Here is a 22670-nt window from a genome sequence, read left to right as displayed (position 1 = left end):
ACCCCTCTCCCCGCCCCTCTCCCCACCGCTCCCTGTTCCCTCCCCATCCCCGTCCCCTCCTCCCCGCCCCCCTCTCCCCCTCCCCGCCACCAAGCTCTCGACTGCAAACTCAGCCTCCCGAAACTATTGTCGAAGGCGCAGACGGACGGAAGAAGAGGCACAGAAGCGAGGCAGGAATCTGATTGGCTGGGGGGAGGCTTTGTCCCACCCTCGAGCGCCGCAGCGGGCCGGTCGAGTAACCCGCTTGTCTTGGGTTGCTCTCCCCGACGGCCCGAGCTTTAGGGGCTTCTTTCGCTATTCCCAGCTCTCTACCCTCCTCATCTTCACCCTCACTGGGTTTCTAAATGAGTCGCCGTCGTTTTTCTCTAGCCTCTGGGTGCCCCATCCTTCCCCCACCCACCCCTACATAGGGGAATACTTAAAGGAGCCGGAATTTTGTGGGAAGGGGTCCTGCCTCTAGGCCACCTTCTTAGGATCGAGCCAAAAGGGCCTTCTAGGCCTAATAGGCGAATATCTAGATTTTACAAATGAAGAAAGAGGCCCAAGGGTACACAGCCAATCAGTAAGAAATCAGTAAGAATTCAGTAAGCTTCTACTATGTGCCAGGCACTGCTACAGAAAAACAGTTCCTCCTCTCTGCCTACGGGAGAGACGACACGCAAAAAATAAGTACAAAATAGGCTCTACGTAGGAGAAATGGGAGCTGACAGAGGGAAGGCACTAAGATTTAGGAGAACTGGGAAAAGTTTCCTGTAGAAGGGAGGGTTTGAATTGGAATTTGAAAGAAACAAGGGAAGCCTGGAGGTGGAGATGAGGAAGGAGAGAATCCAGCACTTAGGGGTGGGTGGGGGCATCTAATGCATTAAAATATCTGGAGTTGGGAGATGGTGTCTCTTTTGAGGAACTGAGCCCAGTGTTAATGGATTGTAGAAAAGGGGTGGGAGGTCATGCGAAGTGAGATAGAGAAGATGGGTTTGAAAAGGAGTGGGCCGGATTGTGAAGAGCTTTGAATAAAACACGGACACAACGGTAGAAACCCTTTCAGCTTAGTCAAAAAGAAGGCCTTCTGGCTTTCCCTCTGTGGCTGTGCTGATGGAGTCTGAGAGGGCAGTTGTAGTGTTAGATTTTAGTGGAGGACTGCATTCCCATCTCATATATGTATGTTCTGTTACTGTACAAGGCACTATATGTATCTGACCAACTAAGGCAAGAGCCAGATTAATTCCATTGCAGTTTCTAACTAGCTTTTGTGGTTTTGGCCAAGTCACAGGACCACTTTGCTTCAATTGCAAAATTTGTCAAGCCTACTTTGTGTTAGTATGCTGGGCATCAGAGACACGAATACACACACACACACACACACACACACACACACACACACACACACGACACCCTATTTTTAAGCACCAGATCTAATATACTGTAGTGCAAAATGTTCACAAAGAAGTAATTACAAGATAAATGCAAAATAAATACAAAGTGAATGGGAGAGGGTAACACTAAGGGGGAAGAGAAAAATCAATACAGGCCTCTTGTACAAAGGAGGTTGCACTTCAGCCAGGGGGTTTTAAGAGGCAAAGGTGAAGAGAAGGAATTGGATTCTAGGTGGAGAGCATAGCTGGTGAAAATGCACAGACCAGAAGTTGAATGTGTACGGGGAATAACATTGGAAACAAGTTTGTTTAGAAGATAGAATGTATGGAGGAGGATGGGATATAATTTGTAATCCTGGAAAGCCTGGAAAGATAGACTGGAGGCAGATCATGAAGGGCTTTCAGTTCCAAAAGAAGAGTTTGTATTTTGTATTTTGACCCAAAGTAATGGGGAGCTATCAACTCTTCTTAATAACACCTGAAAAGCTAGCATTTATATAGTGATTATGATTTTTCAAGTATTTTATACATGTTTTTCTCATATAATCTTCACAACTCTGAAACTAGGTGCTGATTTCTGTCCTCATTTTACAGATGAGTAAACTGCGACAAAGAGATCTTGTGCAGGGTAACACACTAGAAAACCTCTGAGACAGTAATTGAATTCAACTCTTCCTGATTCCATTATCCACTACTCCAATTTAGCTGACTTCATGGGCATGAAACTGACAGGTCATATGCTTTAGGAATAACAATTTGGCACCTCTGGAGGACAGATTTGGGAGTAGGGAGAAAACAATTAGGAAGCAATTTTTATTAAAAGTCCAGGTGAGAGGTGTTGAGGACCTGGACCATTGCTATTATAGTGTGAATAGAGAGAAGAAATTGAAGAGAAGTTGAGCATGTATATTATTGACAAAACTTGGCAACTGATTGCATATGTGAGTAATGGTAAAAGTCAAAGATGACTCCCAGCTTTGAACCTGAGAGAATGAAAGAGTTATGGTGCCCTTGACAGAAACAGGGAGATTAGAATTGGTGGGGGAAAGGAGGGGAATTGTAAGGAGAAAGAGAATAACTTCAGTTTTGGATACAATGGGGTTGAGATGCCTATGGGACATATAAGCAGAAGTGTCGCCATCAGTTTGAGATGCTAGGACTGGAATTTAAGGACAGAGATAAGGGCTGAATATGTAGATTTGGGAGTTAAATGTGTAGGCCAGGATCAATTTTCCAATGTTTTCCAATCAATGTTTTATTGGCATGGGGTTGCTTTGAAGATTGATTAAGAGAAAATGCTGAAATACTTGGGAATAGCATAAAGTACAAAACAAATGTAAAGTGGTGACTTTCTTAGTCTGTTGCTTAGTTGGGTACTTCAAGGCCTCTATGAGGTCACTGTTTCATCTCTGCTATTCAGAGATATTCATTTTTCTATGTAGTCTCTCTACTTCACTTGAAGCACTCTGGCTTCTTCCCTTCCCTTTCTCTCTTTTCACTCTCTCTAAAATTTCTCTTTTTCTCTTTCCTTCCCCAAATAACTATGAAAAGATACAGGTAAGGATAGTTAGAATATATAATCATAAACTGTAAATTCTGGACACTTCCAGCATACTTAAGTGCATTTCCAGTTTATAGGTAATCAGTTCAATTATGAACCAAGCCATCTTCTCAATTATGAATAAACATTTCTAAGTACTGGTGAGAAACTATTAATGTTGAACTGGATTTTTAGATATACAGATTATTACATAATAATTACCTTTGTCTTTGTGAATTTTTCTATTTGATTTGGTTTTAGCCTGAGTTTTGAGTACCCTAGAAGAGTAATAACCAGTTAATGTGAATTAAAGCTTCTAAATCCAGGTAAGTAACTTTACTAGGCTTTTTTTTTTAATTTTTGGAGACAAAATTGGATTTAGTCAATAACAGAAACATATAGAGAGAAAATGATGAAGGAATGAATTTTTAAGTTAGAGGTTTTTTTCCCCCCTGAACATTTTATTTTGTGATGTTTTGTCTTCATGTGAACCAAGCACTCAAATTTACATTCTCACATCAATGGCAAATCTACTTTTTAAGTGTAAGAAATTGAAATAAAGACAGTTTTGTTAGGTACTTGTAGCAGGCTTAGTAGGAAATGATTGAGATATGCAGGGAAACTGGATTTTTAACCATATGCCTCCATCACTCCATCTACATTGTCCTGTTCCCAGGAAACTGGAAAAGTGGCTCCCAAGGGCCATTCACATCAATGACAATGGCTTATTCTTTTTCAGGCACCACAACTATAATGATTAAAAAAAAAAACTTTTCTATGATCTTATATACTAATACAGTTAGGGTTTCATTTAAATGATATACTTTTCAAGCAAGGGATGATTCCTCTTATATCATTCAGGTTATACTGATATTATGTATTCTATGAATCTCAAAGTATTACCTGTGTATATATTCTTTTTGCTCCAGGGAGCTTGTGGCAGTCTTTTCATCATGACACAGCAAAGAAATGAAGATTCCCCAGAATTGAAAATAGAACTTGGTTATCCCTAACTATAGTTCACTATTCTACCCAGACTATAGTATCTGTGACATTTTTATTGAGAATTCTGGTGCTCGCTTTGGCAGCACATATACTAAAATTGGAACGATACAGAGAATTCTGTAAATAGTAGAATTTGCTGAACACCACTACTTAATTTCACCTCCATTCCTAGCTAGCATTCAAACCTTTTCATTCACTTCCAACTTTCAGAGTATAGTACTTAAGCTGATTATTTATATTTTGCATATATGGCCCAGGACTTAGTGAAATGTAGTATTATATATCTAAATGATCCCTGAAACCACTGGCATATTTCTTTAGTGTATTTAGCCAAATGAATGGGTGGAAGAGACAAAAGAGAGGGCATTCCTATGCCTAGCGTTTTATAAAAGACTGATCTAATTGGACAGTTTGGAAGAGTGGTTTAGGGAACTCTGAGGTATACTCTGTATTTCAGATTTGAGATCCCCTTTCCGTAAGAGCAGCCTGAGCTCATGAAGGGAGTGTTGAACTAGTAAATATAGTTTTAGAAGCATGTTTTGGAGTTGGGCATTTTGTCCTAGCACCTCAGGATTGCATTCCCTTTTCCCATCTACAGCCGCTATAGCCACTGCTAACTGCTACAGCTTGAAGTGGAAACTATGTGGGAAATCAACCCAATCTAAGAACTGAGGTTGAAATGGAAATAATAGAAACTGCAGTTTCAAGTCAAATACAGACTGCTCATCTCAACCTGCATTTCAGAGTCTTGGTGACCTCCTTTATGGCACGATGGTATTTTTCTGAGGCAGATTTAAATTCTACCAGGTGTTCCTCATAACTTTTAATTGCTGCTTGAAGCTGGTTTCTCTCTACTGCCCCCAGTATGGCATGGAGGATCATATCTAGTCCAAGTCTGAGAACAGCAACCCCAATCCCACCAAGCAGAGATGCACCTATTTGGGCTAATACGGTGACCAATTTGTTAATGACGACAGTTGTAACATTTGAGCAGATGAGTTTTACAGCTACTGTACTGGCAGTGGAAGTGGCTTCTCCCAGGATGACTGAAATAACCCTCTGCACAATTGCAATTTTTTCTGTTTCCCTTTCTCTGACGTCCTGAAGTTTTCTATACAATGTTGGTTCCAATTTTTCTTTTAGCCCATCATCAACCCTTTGTACTTCTTCTTGGATCTTCTTCATGGCTTTTACGATGATGTCACAGTTTTCCTTTATGGTGCCATTTCTTTTCATTTCTATGGATTCCAGCCTGCAGGCCAAGTGTGTATTCAGAACCCCACTCAGTTCATTGGTGACATCAAAGCTGTCTGATAAGCAATCAAGCAGTTGCTGGTGTAGATTGTTTAGTTCCTGTCTCCTCTTTGAGTTCTCTGGGTAGAAAAAATCACTCTGAGCCATCTTTCAAACAGATCTCTGAAAAAGAAAAGTTTAATGTTTTCTAACAGCCTTAGGAAAGTATTGATATTTCAGTGTACTGAACTAGGAAGTATTTCATGTCATGCATAGCAAAGCAACATTCTGCTTTGAAAGATTGGCACAGGGACATATATGGAAAAGTAAGTGGGATGTATAACAAGTTAGCATTGTAAGGGGCTAAAATTCTAGCTAGTCTGTCTAAAATATCTGAGTGGTCGCCAATAAATTATAAGCTTTAGCAAGAGTTAGACTTTTAAGCATTTATTAAGGAGAATAAGAATTTGGTGAAGAGAGAAAGAGGCCTAGATTCAGCTATCTCAGGAAACCCGCATTTCTGCTCCACTCTCCATGAGAGTCCTGACAAAAGAGAGCGAGAGAGAGCCAGCCTCACCCCTTCTTCCTTCCACAAACCTCCTGTAGAACCAGGAACATCGCATCCACATGCTCACACACACACACACACAGCTCCAAGCTAATTGACTGGTAGCTTTGATAGACAGTACCCACGAGCAAACATCACTCCCTGATGCCAAGGAAAAGCCACATGGCTTGCCCTCAGATGCCTTCTCCTCATGATGGAGCTTTCCTACAGTAACTCTCCAGCAGGTGGTGTCACTCCAATCGTTACAGCATATTATATAAAATTCATGCATTAACCCTTGCTGAGGGCAGGGGACTACTAAGGAGGAAAAATAATTTCAAAAACATCAAATTCAGGAGAAGAAATACAAAGGAGATTAAAGAGATGTTCAACTGATCTCTAGGCCTCTTGTGTTTGTTCATTCAAGCAGCCAGAACTGAACACTTAACATGTGGTCTGACCAAGGTAGATACAGTACAGAGAGATTATTACCAGCTTTGTCATGAACATTAAGCCTCTTTTGATGTAGCCAAAAATCTCATTAGCTTACTTGACTTCTATGTTGCAGTATTGATTCATTTTGAGTTTGCAGTCTAGATTTTTTTTTCTTACTAAACATTGGCCATACCTCCCCTATCTTGAACTTGTGAAGTTGATTTTTTTGAAACCAAGTCGGAGATTTTCCACTTCTGAATAATAATAATTTGGTGTCTTCCAAATTATGATGATGATGATGTATAGATATATAAAAAGTTAATATCAGTCTGAGAAGCCTGGCTGGAGGTCCTGCCATGTGCTTTTCTTGGTGTTTGGTGTTTGACACAGGGAGCATCCTGGGGCCCCTGAGCTTCTGACCATTTTAATTTATAATTGAACACTTTACCTGTAAATGTGGTGAGATTGGAACAGTAGGGTAGCTTCCTTACATGTGTTTTCTCTCTATCAACCCTATCCCAAAAGACTGGGTACCTTCTCTGACTTCCTGGGGCTTTTCTTTCTTCCTGCTCTCCTCCACTGCTATTGATCAGATGACATATCTATAGGCCAGGAGGGTAAGAATAGAGAAATAAGGCTGGGGATATCGCTGGGTAAACCCTTACCCTACCCTAGAACTTTTTTCTTGCTGGAAGGAAGAGATTGAGACAGCAGAAAATCAGGGGTTAGGAGAGGGGCCAGGACAAATCCCTGGGGGTTTGAGGGGAGAGGGAGCTGTACAGGCTTGGACATTATGGGCCATACTGTTACCATCCTCCCGTACCCCACCTCATTTTAGAAACTTCTTAAAGGAATAGCTATGGGTCCTGGTGAGTAGGGGTGGCAGCAAAGGGTTTGGGCAGTTAAAAAAAATTTTATCCATCAATTAAGGAAGGAATGATAATACTATGTCATGGATAAAGTTAAAACAACATTAGTCCAATTAACAGTGTAATAAGGAAGGGATGAGTTTTCACACACTTGGCTGTACTTATTCACTGAACACCTAGAGAAAGGGAATGTTTACTTGGCTGAAAATTCTGAGGACTTTGCTACCCAAATTGGTTTAATCTTATGTCTTTGAAACTGAAAGAAAAGAAAGGAGTGATCTGTTTGGGACTTGGATGGCTGTCTGAATAATAGATATTTTGTACAAAAAATGAATTTCAGAGAATCCATCAAAACTGTAGTCATTGTCCTCAATGTTCAGGGGATGCTTGAAAATATGACATTGATTCAATGTTGCATTTTAGAATGACGATTGGGGGCAGCTAGGTGGCGTAGTGGATAGAGCACCGGTCCTGGATTCAGGAGTACCTGAGTTCAAATCCGGCCTCAGACACTTAACACACTTACTAGCTGTGTGACCCTGGGCAAGTCACTTAACCCCAATTGCCTCACTAAAAAAAAAATAAAAAAAAAAAAAAAGAATGACGATTGGACAAAGGAAGTATTGCAGAAATAGGTTTTCCTCACAGGAAAGTACAGATAAAAGTAGCTTAGATTTCCCCATTAAACTCCTATCTATCCCCACCTCGATTTTTTCATGCGTTATGAAGTTTTTTGAATGAGGAAAAGTGTAAACTTTTACTAGTTTTGAAATAGAAAATCTTTATCTTCTGATAAAGGTATTCAGTTAAGGCAATCTAAAGGTAGTGGTGGAATTTTAAATGTGTGAACTCTGTGGTCCTTCATAAGGGGGGCGGGTCCATTTGATTGGTTTAATGTGATTGGCTAACAAACAAGGTGAATACTACTTGGGGGTGTTAAACAGCCCCCAGAGGAAATTTCAGCAGTTAGTTGAGCAGCAAAGCAGAAAAATTTTAGAATTTTCTAGTCTCAGGAGTGTCTTGAAGAATTAGAGTTTTGCACCTGTACCAGAGGACAGTAAAGAGCAGACACTGAGAACAGAGCCTAGACAGTATGATAAATACTTCCCCTAATCCCCACCTCAGGGCCATGCTATTGGAGAAATTGAACCAGTAGGAGTTACTGTACCAAATTGGGAGCAGAGACATTGCCTCCCTGAGGACAAAGAGTTATACACCCGAGGAGAAGGAAACAGGTTCAATGTATGTAGCCCCTTGAACCAGGAAACAAAATGAGCGATAGCCTTAAGAAAGGACTTCCCCAAACCAGGAGTTGTGGGTTTACCCTTTGGTCATACACATTTTTTTTTTTTGAGACAACTGGGGTTAAGTGACTTGCCCAGGGTCACACAGCTAGTAAGTGTCAAGCATCTGAGTCTGGATTTGAACTCGGGTCCTCCTGAATCCAAGGCCGGTGCTCTATCCACTGCTCCACCTAGCTGCCCTGGTCACACATATTTTCTACACATGTGTTCACTACCATCATCCTCTGTTGAAGGCCACTCTCCCCTGGGCTCTGTTTGTACTTATAAGACAGTGTGCCCCAGGATTTTGGTATGAAATGTTTTTTACAAGGTATTATTACATATCCTACCATAGTAAATGCCTTTACTAAAAGTTAATTGAGAACATTGGGATACACACCCATGGGACCTTTTGAGCCATGCACAGCACTAGAAACCCTAGCCTCAGGGTTATCCATAGGGTCATGAGGAAAATATATTGCAGCCACTTTCCTGGGACCCAGCCTATCAGTGGGAGTGGGAGTTGAGAAAGTGGCCCAAAGGGGTGTTACACCATGTAATATTGTCTCTAGCTATTTGTATTTTATTAAGTGCCTACTGTGTCAGGCAGTGTGCTAATTGCTATACAAATATATCCCTCTGTCCTTACAACAATCCTGGGTATTATTATACCCATTCTACAGTTGAGGAAACTGAGGCAGGCAGTGATTAAATGACTAACCCTGGGTTATACAGCCAGAAAGTATGTTTGAGAAAATCATGGGATTTGGCAGATAAAAAGAAAGAAAGAAAGGAAGAAACAAGGGGCAGCTAGGTGGCGCAGTGGATAAAGCACTAGCCCTGGATTCAGGAGTACCTGAGTTCAAATCCGGCCTCAGACACTTGACACTTACTAGCTGTGTGACCCTGGGCAAGTCACTTAACTCTCATTGCCCCAGAAAAAAAGAGAAAAAAAAGAATTTGATAGATACTCAAAGCCCCTACCTGAGATTAATTTAGAACTGATTGAATTAAGTGAGACTGATTGAGAGTGATTGACTGTTGATTAACCTACTTAAAGTTAATTCAATTAAAGCCACACCTGGCTGACTCCCAAGAGAGAATGTTCTCAGAGGCTGTGGACTATGACATCAACACAAGACCACCCTCAAGTCCAGTGAACCAGTGGTTTTGGATGACAATAACCATTCAGCTTGAAGCAGTGTTTAAGGACTGCCTCTCCTCCAGACCTATAAAAAGTTTCCACACTCAGTTTGCTGGGACAGTTTATGGTTGAAGCAGGCTCCTGGTGGAGGACTTGAGGAAGAACCAGACCAGGCTAGAACTCTAGGCTAGATAGGCCTTTTCTTAACTTTCTGAACTCCAAGTGTTATCCTTTTACTAATACTGAGTATGCTTTAATAAATGCTTAATGCCCAAAGACTGGTGCTAAAGCTTCTAATTTAAGGTGACCACACGTTTAGATTTTAAAAGCCACATTGTGAGACCAGATTTGAATCTAGGTCTTCTTGGATGTAGGTTCAGAACACTTCATTGTGCCACCTAGCTCTCTCCAGTACCATATACCCTCTATAAGGGTCGAAACTGTTTTATCTAAACTGTTTCTTCCCCCATGCTTATATCATAGTGCTATACATACAGAAGGCATTTATTTTTGGTATTTTTGTTACAAAATGCTGATGAATAACATGATTAAGGCGCAGTCACTGTTTGTAAGGAGCTAACAACTCTTAGTAGTTAGTAGCTACAGTGTGAGGAGAACTCCTGTCCCAATGGCAGAATCTCAATGGTTTGCACTCTGACTCATTACAAATCCATTTGGACGCTAAAATCTTGCTTATTTGGCTTTGACAATGTATAAGGAGAAGTACTAGGTCACTTCAGCATTTGTACAATAAGTCGAATAATGGTCACAAATTGCAAGGAGAATTCCACATTTCCCTGCCCCTGGGACAAGTTTATGAGGGTGCCCAGGGGGTTCTTATGTGCATTTATACTAGTCTTAGACTATAAAGAATCAAGGTCATTACGTTTTATTATCCACATACATCAGTTTGGAGCTATAGGAAAATGCCTTTAACAATCACCAATTTGATAATGGTCTCATGACTGATTTTTTAGAATCTATGCTGCTTTGAAGAATCTTCATGTTCCAGATAACAAAGCTTGTATCTTGGTCATCACCAACATCTACAGAATATCTATTATAAATATTTATGAAATGGGGGTGATAATTTTTACATTACCTATCTCATGGGGTTGTAAAGAAAGCATTCTTCATAAGCCTTAGAGTACTATGTAAATGCGAACTATTACTATTATTATTATTAGACAACAAAGGGATATATAAAAGTGACAGATACCCTTATCCATCTCAAGTTTACGATCAATCAATTTAAAAATATGCAACCTGATTAAGCACATTTATACACAGCATACAGGTGAATTAAGAGAACCTAATATACCAACAAAGGAATATTTGGTGGTCCTAGTGATTAGGAAATACATCAAATAGAAACATTATCATTTAACTAATATGCACATTCATACAATAGTTACTTAATCCTTTAAACCTTCTAAGTTGTACACATTTGCTTCTTAAACTCTAATTCTGCTACTCTCCTAGGATTGTTACCTTTACATTCTTGCTACCCCAGAAATTTCTCTGGAGTCTGGAGAAACCAAGCACCACAAGGCCCATACTTAAGTAATTAAATTTTCCTTGGATGAAGTTCAAGATTGATATGCCTTGCCAAATTCCACCCTATAATGGATAATATTACAGTGAGATTTCAGTAGCGTTAGGATTGCCTACCTGTCTGGACGTCTGAGTTCTGTAGTCCCAGGGAATGTTTAGGAGAATTATGGGGAATGTTTATTCATCTGGTTGTTTCTGGAATGTGATGACCCAGGTTTATTCTGTTTGTTGGGTCTGCTAGGTCCCGCTGCCTGCCTTGTTATGTTATTTCTGCATTTCTTAGTGTTTAAAAAACCTTCTTTCTTATTAATATTAGTCTAGGTTTTTTTAGTATAATAAAAATCATAAGACAAATAAGTTAGCTTTTCTTTGTTTGCTTTTCTGAATTATATTTTTTTTACTTTGTGTTGTTAAAATGTGTTGTAGCTACAGTACAAAAAAACAAAATCCACAGATTAGGCTCACTGGCAAGATACACTGAAATTTGGGGAATGTTTTATTTATAGTGTTTGGCTAAAACTAGAGTGTGCTTCCATATCTCAGGGCTGGTCTCAAAAGACCATTTTAATTGTTAACTTTGTATCTCCAGTGCAAATACTTCACTTCTTTACCACCTTTTTTCCTTGTTATACTTCTGTATCTATTTTATAGAGATTATATTATATGGGGAAGTAGCAATAAATAAAGATATTAAGCCCCTACTATGTGCTATACACTGGAAGGATACAGAGACAAGATTAAAAACAATCCTCATATTCTTTTTTTTTTTTTTTTTTTTGGTGGGGCAATGAGGGTTAAGTGACTTGCCCAGGGTCACACAGCTAGTAAGTGTCAAGTGTTTGAGGTTGGATTTCAACTCAGGTCCTCCTGAATCCAGGGCCAGTGCTTTATCCACTGTGCCACCTAGGTGCCCTCACTTCTCCTATATTCTAATGGTAGAGACAACACTTACATATATAAGCACTGCAGAATATATACAAAATGAATTGAAGGTAGCTTGGAGAACAAGGAAGGCATAAGCAGAAAAACCTTCATGTGGATGATTGTACTTGAGCTGAATCTTGGAGAAAACATTGGAATATCAGAGGTAGAGGTGAAGAAGGGGGATAGCATTGAGACATGAGGGACAGCATATGCAAAGGCAGGGATATGGGAGTTGGAGTGTTCTGAGAAGAATAAGAAGGCTGGTATGACCCTGGACCACAGAAGTATATGGACAGGAATAATATTAGTGTAAGTAAACTAGAAAGGTAGAAAGGTGCTGGCTTTGAAGAAATAAGTTCCCCGTAACACTTCAAGTTCTTAGATCTTATGGTCCTTATAGCCGCACTTTTTTTTTATTAGGTCCCATTTGCCTTACCAAAACGGTGCCCCATTTTATCCAGGTGTCACAATCCAAATGACAAAGTCTTAGGTAAGAATAGATTAGAAGAGGTGAAGGAAGAGAGTATTTTTTTTTGTCTTGTATCTTCAGTCCCTAGTATACTGGCTTGTCCATAGCAGGCAATTAATAAAATAGAATTAAGAATTACCTCTAACCCTTTTCATTCTGTACTCCCTGATCTTGGGCTTCTCCACTTACTCTGCTGATATTTCCTTTTGTTGAGGCAGTTTTCTTTTTTTTTTTTCTCATTGACCAAGATCAGTGGGATTGGCTGCCTCTAGACTGAATGCATTTCCTTTTGGGAAAGGTCTTCAGGACCATTTACTGATACTGTAGGGGAAGATGATCTCATTTAGGTTGGAGTAAATGGTCTCTGAAGTTCATTCCTATTTTGAGAGTCTGTGCTGCTGTGACAATTTGTACAATCACCTTACATTGTTTCCTTGCACAAATTTGGAAACCATTTTGGGGGTTGAAAGCTCTTAAATGAAGACCCTAATCCAAAGCACCTTCCCCTTCTCTTCCAAAAGGGTTATTAGCCTTTTAGGGTAGGATCAGTATTTAATATAGCATTTCTTTATATCACCTAACAAGTGACCCCTAATTACAGTGATTACACAGTGGGTTGGTTAATGTTGTTACCATTTCCTTATATATGGCTATTTCCTCTTCATAGTGGAATTTTAATTTCCAAAATAGAATAACAAGATTATAGGAGATATATACTAAAACTCTTTCATTTTATAGATGAAGAAACTGAAGCCTCTTATAGATGCTGCATAGTGTAGTGTAGGGGAAGAAATGCTTGATTTGAATTCAGATCAAATCTGGTACTTAGGTTAGTTACTTATCACCCCAGGTCCTCACTTCCTTTACTTGTAGAAGTGGAATAAATAATCTCTAAGGCTCCTTCTAGCTCTAAAACTATAAACTAATCTCTGGTAATGTGATCTTACTTACTCAATGCTAAATAATAAGTATTGACAAGAGACAGAATTAGAACTCACATAAATCATACCAGACATCTTCCAACTAAAGGAAGTATATAAGACTATTTGAGCTTTATCTTGTAGGAGTTAACGATGTAATGTGGAATTACAGTAAGTCTATATAGAGTTGACATAGCTATACCTTATAGTGCCTTAGAGACTATTGTTGTTTTTTCTTCTCATACTTTATTTTTGTTCACTTTGGTTTCCTGATTTGTTTTGCAGTGCTGCCACTTGTTTCTTGGAAGAATGTCATTGATGTCAGACAAGGATAACGACAGATGTATGCAGACTGGTAACACTTTCTACAATTGCTTACTAAAACTTAATTCTTCCATAAATACCTTTATTCAATTACTCACCAATTGTCTGGGAAGCCAAATACCTTCTATCATTGTGAATGAAAGTGGAACTGTTAAGGATTATTTTGAAGAAGTAGTATGTTCTTTGAAGAAGGTCCAGGGTGATATTGAATCAAAGGACAAAACCAAGGCTGAATGTTCTCAATTTTCCAAGTTAACAGCAACCATGAGCTCTATATTAGAGAAAGACCCCTGTCTAAAAAATGCTAAAAAGCTATGTGAGTCAGCTAAAGAAATTTCTGAGTGTGCCCCGATGCCACTTGTTCTTATGCTGAAAAACGTCAACTTCTTTGAGAGTATGGAATCTGCTCTTTCCCAACTGATGAAGTCCTCAATCATGAACGTCCGACTGACTGACCTCTGCAAGAAAGATCCCTGTGAACAACCAGGTCCTGCCCAAGCTTCACCGAGTTGCTGCATAACTTCTACAATAAATTCACCTACAGACCTCCTAGAGAAGTTGAGCAAGCTGGTAGATTGCCAAGCCTCCATTAACCCCACGATGCCACCTACAGATAATCTCCAAGAAATTGTCAAGACTATGGAGCCTGTTGCAGACAAACTACAACAAGTCGCTAAGGCTATAGAAGCCAATTTGGACTTATTAAAATTAACTAAGTAGCTCTACAATTAGTAAGTAGTGGGACTGCAGAGGAGATGTTTTACTTAGTAGAAGAGCAGTTCTCATCCAGTGATTTCTCACCATAAAAAGCTAGGCAGCTCCTTTACTATTGGACGAGAGGCACTGAGGTGCTATGATTTCAGGAAACCTAGACCTGTTATTTAATTAGAAGTATGAAGCTAGGCAGCTGTCAAACAGCAGTTCATTTACTTCTCTTCTTGCTTGTTTAAAACTCAAATAAATCCCCTTTGGAGTGGCATCTGCTTAACAAAATATAAAAATTTCCAAAGACCAACATTATTACTATATATGACAACTTTCCTGAGCACTAAGTGGTTCTCTTAATGCAAAACTAAAATTTTTGGTATTCCAACTTTCAGATAGTTTATATTATAAATCCATTTCCTGCAAAACCTGACAAATCCAAGACTGTATAAGTTTTATCATTGAACAATGGATATTGGCTGATACTAGCAAGCAACCCTTAGAGATGATGAGGCTTAGAGCAGTAAAAAAATCCAACAAAAAAACCCTATTTAGCTTTGTTGTCTACTGGATCACACATGCCAGTTCTTACAGTGCCTAAAAAGTGTCTTGCAAATAGTAAGTGCACAATAAATGTTTGTTGATTTGTTTTTCCAGAAAGAAGTGGCCCAAGTGAGTATGTAGTGGTGGTTTTTGGGAATTGGGCCAGTGTAGCTGTCTGTGAATTTCATCTCAAAATATATAATGGACCACCTCATGAAGTCATAAATGACTCCTTGCCTAGAGGTTTTTAGACAAAATTTGGGTGACTACTTGGTAATGTAGTAGTAGAAGCAATGTTCAGTTATAAGTTGGACTAGATAGCTCTTTGAGATCCCTTCTGATGATCAGATTCTATGATTTTATGATTTTTTTTGCCTTTTTCCTCACCCCCAAACTTTCGAGTTTAAGAACACTTGTCCCAACTTGTGGGCAGTATATTTTGTTACTTCTTAAAAATATATGTATTTTTATCAATGTGGGTGTTCTCTTCATTTGTGTAGCTCAGAAATCCTACATATCTTGTTATGTGGCCAAAAAATAATCATCACTTGTTGGCCAACTTTTTGATGATGAACGTCTCTGAACTTTGGTCAGCTGGCTCTCAAACACTAGGATTGTACTACAAATCTTGTTAGAACCTGCCTGAGCTGGCATACCCTTTGAGAGAACAGGTCACTGCCATATCACGATGAAGCATTTGCAGTAAGCTTTAGTAAAGTTCTCCTTTCGATATATTAAAGTTAAGTAAGAAATTTAAGGAGTGAGCATCAGATTGGAAAAGGCCAAGGAAAATATTAAGTTTGGTAGTATGACATTGCTTTTGAGAAAGAAGTGACTCATTCCTTTTAATGGCTACACTATTTAACACAGGCCCTTATAAAAGTCTATATGCATTTTATACATAAAATAATTTTCCATCCTCAAGTAGATGGGAAAATTACATTCATATCACACATACATACAAAGTAACTAAGCAATGATGAGACTGCAATGTTTTAAATGAGTCAATTGAGATTACACTTGGTTTGACTTATACAATTAGTGAAATCATAGAGATAATTCAGTGTAGTAAGAATTATTTAGGTACAATGTCCCTACCATAAGAGGTTTTGCCACCTAGGGGATTCAAACCTCTTCCCTACCCAAACCCATAAAGATATTTCACTTCAAAATAGTATTAACCTGGTAATACTCATCATGTAGCTCTTTATTACTCTTTCAGAAACCCTGCATTTTAGTTTTTGGGAGATTTATTCTCAGATATAAAACAACACTGGAATATTGGTGTTGCAAAATGGGCTTTTAATTCAGAGAAGTTTGGGTTCGTTTAAAAAAAAAGTTTTATAGTTTCTAAAAGGCAATCCATTCTGTTTCATCTCTTCACTTTGGGGCCATAGTCCATTTGCACTGTCTGTCTTGTGTATATATCCACATACAAATAGATGAGCTCTATGTATTGTTCATCTAACTGCATTGCATATCACGGTCTGGACTGTAGGCATTCTTCGTCCACTTGGTTCTTTCTCTGTGGAGGTGGATAGTTTGGCTAAAATTTTTAGGGTGATTATGGATGTCATTTAGGAAGCTCTGTAGTGTTCTAGGCCTTACTGCAATCAGCATGATGAAAGAACACTGGCTGTGGAGCCAAAGAACTGGGTTCACATCCTGCCACTGATGAACTAGCTGTGTGACTTTAGGTAAATCCCTGTTTCTCAGTTTCTTCTTCTATAAAAGGAGGGGATTGGACTAGATGGCTACACTATCCCTTTTAGCCAGTTGTGTTGTTTTAAAGATTTAAATTACTATGGACCATTCCTTATACATTCTAATATCATTACATTCAAATATCATTATTTAGCAATTCTCCAACTGCTGGATATAAAGGTCATTTCCTGTTGTTTTACATTATAAAAAAAGAAGCAATGAATATTTTCCTACAAATTGTTCCCTTTTGTGATATTTTTGAGATCAGGTCCCAACAGTGGAATTGCCATGTCAGAAGGTATGATGAGCTCTGTGACTTATTGAATATTATTATGTTGTCTCAAAAATTTATGTACTAGGGTGTTATCCAACCAATTACATTTTAGAGTAGTGGTCCTTAATCTCAAAGATTTGGGTCAATTTCTTATAGATTTTGGATGTAAGACTTTTATCTGGGATGTTTAATACAATGATTCTCTTCCCCTCGCACCAATCCAAATCTTTTTTTCTAAATACTGCTGCATTGAGTTAATGTGACTAAATTTCAATTTTGTTTGTATATGATTGGACATACTAATTTCTTTTAAACTTCTTGTCCATTAGTTGGGAAATTATCCTTCTCATTTTTATTTTGGTAATTTGGTTTTCCTCACTTAAAAAAATCAAAGTAGTAAATATTTTATCAATTTTGTTGATTTAAAAAATACTCTTCTTTATACCTCAGTGAAAAATAAACCCAAGAAAACATTTGAGAACTATGTACAAAAGATACAAAGGAGTTTTAGAAAAAAACCAGATTAATTCCTCATCTTGTACTATATAACAGAATAGGTATCAAATGAATACTTGACTAAAAGTAAAAGATCACATCATAAAACAAAATTGGATGAAGATAGATGGTAGTATAATTATGGCTAGAGTGATCATTATTAACAAAAAATTACACAATGTAAAATAGACATTTTCTATTACATTAAATTAAGGTGCTTTTTCATAAGTAAGATAAAAATATAGCTAAGATAAAAGGGAAACTCTTGATTGGGAGAAAAATGCTGTGATAAAGAAGTAATCAGTGAATCTTTGCTTGCTATGGTGAACACATTTGTTGTTCTTCATCTTAACTTGAAGCAATAGGTGATTCACAAATCCCTGTAAATGTGTATCCTATCCATATATATATATATATATATATATATTCTATTTTTTTAGATTTATCTATATCACTATCTTGTAATTAGGTATTCAGTATTGTCACAAGTGAAATTCAACAAAGGTAGACTGAGGCATGTTTTCTTTAAGCAAGATAACATTTTATTAACAGAGATGCTACCAGCCAATAGAATGGGTCAGTGGGTACCTTGGTTTATGTGAAAGACCCCAAGCAGAAGGACAGCTCCCTTTTTATAGGTTTTGGGGAGTACAGAACAAAGAACAGAACAAGTTGGTGAGGGAATAATACCGTTGGTTATAGGGTTGGCAACATCATGGGGGGGATGAAGACAACATGATTGGTCACATATCTGAAGTGTAAGGGACAATATGATTGGAAATTAGGAATGAAGGACTAGCAACAACCCCCTCTTTCCCTCCTGTGACAAATAAATGTTCATTGTTTGAGTCTACTTGCAAGATTAAAGATACTGGACCAGATATCCTTGAAGGTCAGTTTGTTTGGTGTACAGATACTGGACCAAGATCACTGGGATCCATTTACATCCCCCAAGGATAAGAGATTTCCTTAATGCAAGAATAAACAGTGATTAGCAGGAGAGCTGGATTTCTAAACTTAATTCATTACAGGCTGTCTGAATTTCTGCACTAAATTCAGAGACAAAGAACCATGACTTGGGCAGTAATGGGATAAAAACCAATGAACTATAAATAGGATCATTTAAAAATTTTATATAGAATCAATTTTAATCTATTCAGTATGTAGTCAGTTCCAATATTACATTGTTTCTTTATACATAACGTGATATACCATCTTTTATGTTTGTCCCCTGGCACCATTCTTTTGGGCTAGGGATTACTGCATGTGCTAGACAGGTTTAATATGGAATAACCAAAAGGACGTACCATTTAGGGTTAGAATCCCTTTGGGGGCTGACTGACCAGTGACCACCTCAACAAGTATTGTCTACTAACTAATGCTACCATTTGGGGTATTTCTTCCTTCACTGTGGCTATAGGAGAATTGGGTAACCAAAGGAAGTGGGTATTCTATGTGTTGCTACACATACTTTATATCAATGTGGCTCACAGTATACTTCAGGGTTTAAGAAGCTGAACCTGGGGGCAGCTGGGTGGTGCAATGGATAAAGCACTGGCCTTGGATTCAGGAGGACCTGAGTTCAAATCTCACCTTCAGACATTTGACACTAGCTGTGTGACCCTGGGCAAGTCACTTAACCCCAATTGCCTCACCAAAAAAAGAAAAAAAAAGAAAATTAAAAGAAGCTGAACCTGGAAGTCAACTAGACTGAATTGAAGCTGCCATGTTAGAGCAGTGATTCTAGACTGCATGGCGGATGACTTCCTATATAATCTTCCTTTAATAAATATTTTTAGCATTGTAATGGGAAGTCTTATTTCTAGCATCTTGTAATTCTTGCTTCTGTTGCTTAATAACTGTTGCAAGTCACTTCAGCTCTCTGGGCCTCAATTTCCTCATTCTTTAAAGGGGGATATTGGACTAAATGACTTTTTATCTCTAAATACTTGGGTACGACAAGATATATAGGGGAATTAATTATTTTGTTCTGTCACATCCGATTTTTTGTGGCCCCATTTTTGGTTTTCTTGGCAAAGATACTGGAATGGTTTGCCGTTTACTTCTCTAGTTCATTTTACATATGAACTGAACCAAACAGGTTAAATGACTTGCCCAGGGTAACAGTTAATTAAGTGTCTGAGACCAGGTTTGAACTCAGGAAGATGAGTCTGACTCTAGGCCTGGCACTCTATCCATTGTGCCACCTAGCTATCCCTGGGAATTAATATATCTGCCTAAGACCAAGAGATATTCTAATTGTAGATAAAATAAACAGTTTTTGCAAACAACTAATATGCATCCGAAAGATTGTCCCAAATCACTTAATAATGAGAGAAACATGTCACCTCATACCATCCATACTAGCAAAGATGACAGACTATGGAAATTGATATTGCAGGAATTGGACTGGATGCAGTGTTGGCGGAGCTTTAAATTTGTCCAGACATTCTAGAAAGCAATTTGGAATTATGCAAAGAAAAGTGACTATAATATCCATCCCTTTTGCATCAACAAGGCCACTGCTGTACATAGAGTTTGAGGAGGTAGAAATGGAAAAAAAGAATATCATCTATGACAAAACATTAATTGCAGCCCTTTTTTTGTGGTAGCAAAGCACAAAGTGAGTGCTACTTGATTAGGAATGGCACTGCAAATTGTGGCATGTAAATAGAAAGGAATATTGTTATGCTATCAGAAATGGTGAATATGAGGAATTAAGAGAAGCTTGGGGAAGACATGATGCCAAATAAAGTGACATAAGTGTAGACAAAAACAAAATCATGATTGGGTCCAGAGAAGACATGAGGAAATGTACCCCCTTCTTTTCATTAAAAGGAGGTAAGGAACTATGGATATGGAATCTTGGGGATGCAGGCATTATGCAGTTGATAAACAGGTTGGTTTTGTTAAAATTAACTTTTGTTACAAGGGAAATTCACTGGGTATAGCAGGGATATAGTTGGAAATTAATGTGATGTTGAAATGAGAGGCATCAATAAATATTAAAAATTAGTTGAGTACTTCTCTCAAAGAAAAAAATAGCTTTTTAAAATTAGTTGCATAATGTAACCCCATGGACAAGATTCTAATACACATACTTCTGTTTTCAAACCTCTGCTTTAGTCTTTTATATCACAGAAATTCTTTATTGAATTGCCATTTTAAAAGTCACTACTCATTGTCATGTTCAGATAAGGCAGGGCATGAATTACTGAGGTTTTGGTCAGATGAACGGGGAAGGAAGAATTGAGTCAGCCCTTCCTCATGCTTGAGTCTGGGGAGGAAGAGCCAGAAGGAACTTAAACACTGCTCTGGTAGGACACCAGGTAATTCCTAAGAGCTTCTATTGGGACTGATACGTGGGTTTTACCATGTAGTGGGTCCCAGCTCAAGTTAGGCTTAGGAGTTGGGAATGAAGATTCCATGTACTCTAGTGATGGTAGACTCCTTTCTAGCTGTCTGAGCTTACCCATGGTAAGTGTGTACAGAATTGACAGGTCCAGACCAGGGCACAGGGTAGAGAAAGACCTAAAAACCTCTATATTCTCTCCAACCCCAAAATGCAGGGAGTTGTTAAATTGTCCCTGCTTTGGATTGGGTGGGGCGTGTTCTGATTGAGGGTATCATTATAATTTAAGGTAAGCATAGGTTCCAAAGACTCCAGGACTTTGGGTCAGCATGGTTCCCCAGGAAGCAGTAGTGGTCACCATTTAGTCCTTTTCAATGCTGGTTTTAAAAATTATTTTTCTATTTTATCTTTGTCTTCATCGTCATTGGGCTATATTTCTGAAACAGTGAAGGGACAGAGTGAAGTGAAGGACAGAGCTGAGTCATCCGCTGGCTTCTTATAGCTCCTCAATTTTATGAGAAGTCACCAGTATCTTAGAGTGCTGATTCCAGGGTGTCATCTTGTTCAGACTGATTGTGTCCCAAAGGCTGGCATCTCTGGCTTGCTTCCAGACCCTTTCTATAAGTGGAGACCAATTTGGATGTTAATCCTGTTCACTGGTCATTGAACAGTCTGTAGCCTAGTGGGTTGTGCCCAATTGACTCCCTGACATTACCTCACAATACAGCTTTTGTTTACACTGTTCCACTATGTCAGCTTGTGTATGTGTGCTTTTTCACTAGGAGTTAGAGACAAGATCCAATGACAGATACAAATGCTGGCAGCAAAACTGGAAAAGGCAAAAACCCCCTAAACATTAATTAGGTACAGATTTCAGCTGACCATGGGATAGGGAAAAGTAAACTAAAATATCATTCTCTAAAGAAATATAAAACAGTTCTGAATGAAGCAAAGTTATTTAACCAATCCTCACATATGACAGATGTTGGAAAGGAAAGAAAGTGGGATTCAATTGAACGGTTGCTTCAGGATCTCTAGTCATTTCATTAAAAAAAGTTAACCAGGGAAATAGCAAATAATTTTCCTTTTGATTCATTCATAATGAATGAGTGTCTGGCCTTTCTAGAAATGGTATTGGGAATTTTGGATATCAGAAGAATCATTTTCAAATGCCATAATTTTCATTAGTAAAGAGCAGACAAGATAACAGCAGACTGATGAATAGATACTCCCAAATTTGTATCAAGAATGCATTATGGGGCAGCTAGATGGCGCAGTGGATAGAGCACTGGCCCTGGAGTCAGGAGGACCTGAGTTCAAATCCGGCCTCAGACACTTAACACTTACTAGCTGTGTGACCCTGGGCAAGTCACTTAACCCCAATTGCCTCACTAAAAAAAAAAAAAAAAAAAGAATGCATTATGATTGATTCTCACTGAGTTCCAGACCACTTTAATACCACTTTTATCCACTCACCTTCTGGGACTGTTCCGTAAACCTTTTTTGGACAGTTGATCATTTCATTTGCTTATACCTTATTAGAACCTTGCCAGACCAGAATAATGAGAGAAGTGATATTGATTTTGATGAGTTAATATTAAGCAATCAAAAATCATTTATTAAGCACTTAATAGAACTATGTGCTGGGGGTATAGAGGTAAAGACAGTCCCTACACTCAGGGAGTTAATCAAATGGGAGAACATACAAGATCTATACAGAGACAGGAAAGACCTCTTGCAGAAGGTGGAATTTGAACTGACACTAGAAGGAAGCTAGGAAAAATTACGAGTAGTGATGAGGAAAGAGCATTCTAGGAATGAGGAACGGCCAGTACAAAGACACAGAGATCAGAGGTGGGGTATTGTGTAAGGAACAGCAAATAAGCCAGAGTCTCTGGGTTATAGGATGAGTGTAAAGGAATAAAGTGTAAGTAGGCAAGCAAGGTGGGAAGGGACTAGGTTATGAAGACCTACAAT

General features: G+C 38.5%; 2 protein-coding genes across 3 annotated transcripts; one reads left to right on the top strand and one right to left on the bottom strand.

The window, feature by feature from the left end:
- The first annotated feature begins 77 nt into the window (after positions 1-77).
- LOC122729262 (uncharacterized protein C12orf60 homolog) lies at positions 78-15419 on the top strand. Of its 2 annotated transcripts, none has more exons than XM_043968018.1 (2): positions 78-170; positions 13582-15419. In XM_043968018.1, the coding sequence occupies exon 2, from the start codon at positions 13606-13608 to the stop codon at positions 14338-14340; it is 735 nt and encodes a 244-aa protein (XP_043823953.1). In that variant the 5' UTR covers positions 78-170; positions 13582-13605; the 3' UTR covers positions 14341-15419. The 2 variants fall into 2 exon arrangements, with proteins under 2 accessions (XP_043823953.1, XP_043823954.1); XM_043968019.1 differs by lacking the exon at positions 78-170 and adding an exon at positions 3175-3239.
- Positions 4642-5319, bottom strand: SMCO3 (single-pass membrane protein with coiled-coil domains 3). Its single transcript, XM_043968020.1, has one exon. It carries the CDS (start codon positions 5317-5319, stop codon positions 4642-4644), a length of 678 nt encoding a protein of 225 aa, XP_043823955.1.
- Positions 15420-22670: the final 7251 nt, after the last annotated feature.

This window comes from Dromiciops gliroides, chromosome 5, assembly GCF_019393635.1.
Source record: "Dromiciops gliroides isolate mDroGli1 chromosome 5, mDroGli1.pri, whole genome shotgun sequence".
Taxonomy (NCBI): domain Eukaryota; kingdom Metazoa; phylum Chordata; class Mammalia; order Microbiotheria; family Microbiotheriidae; genus Dromiciops; species Dromiciops gliroides.
The sequence above is the reverse complement of the archived record's forward strand: the minus strand, read 5'-3'. Positions and strand labels throughout refer to the sequence as shown.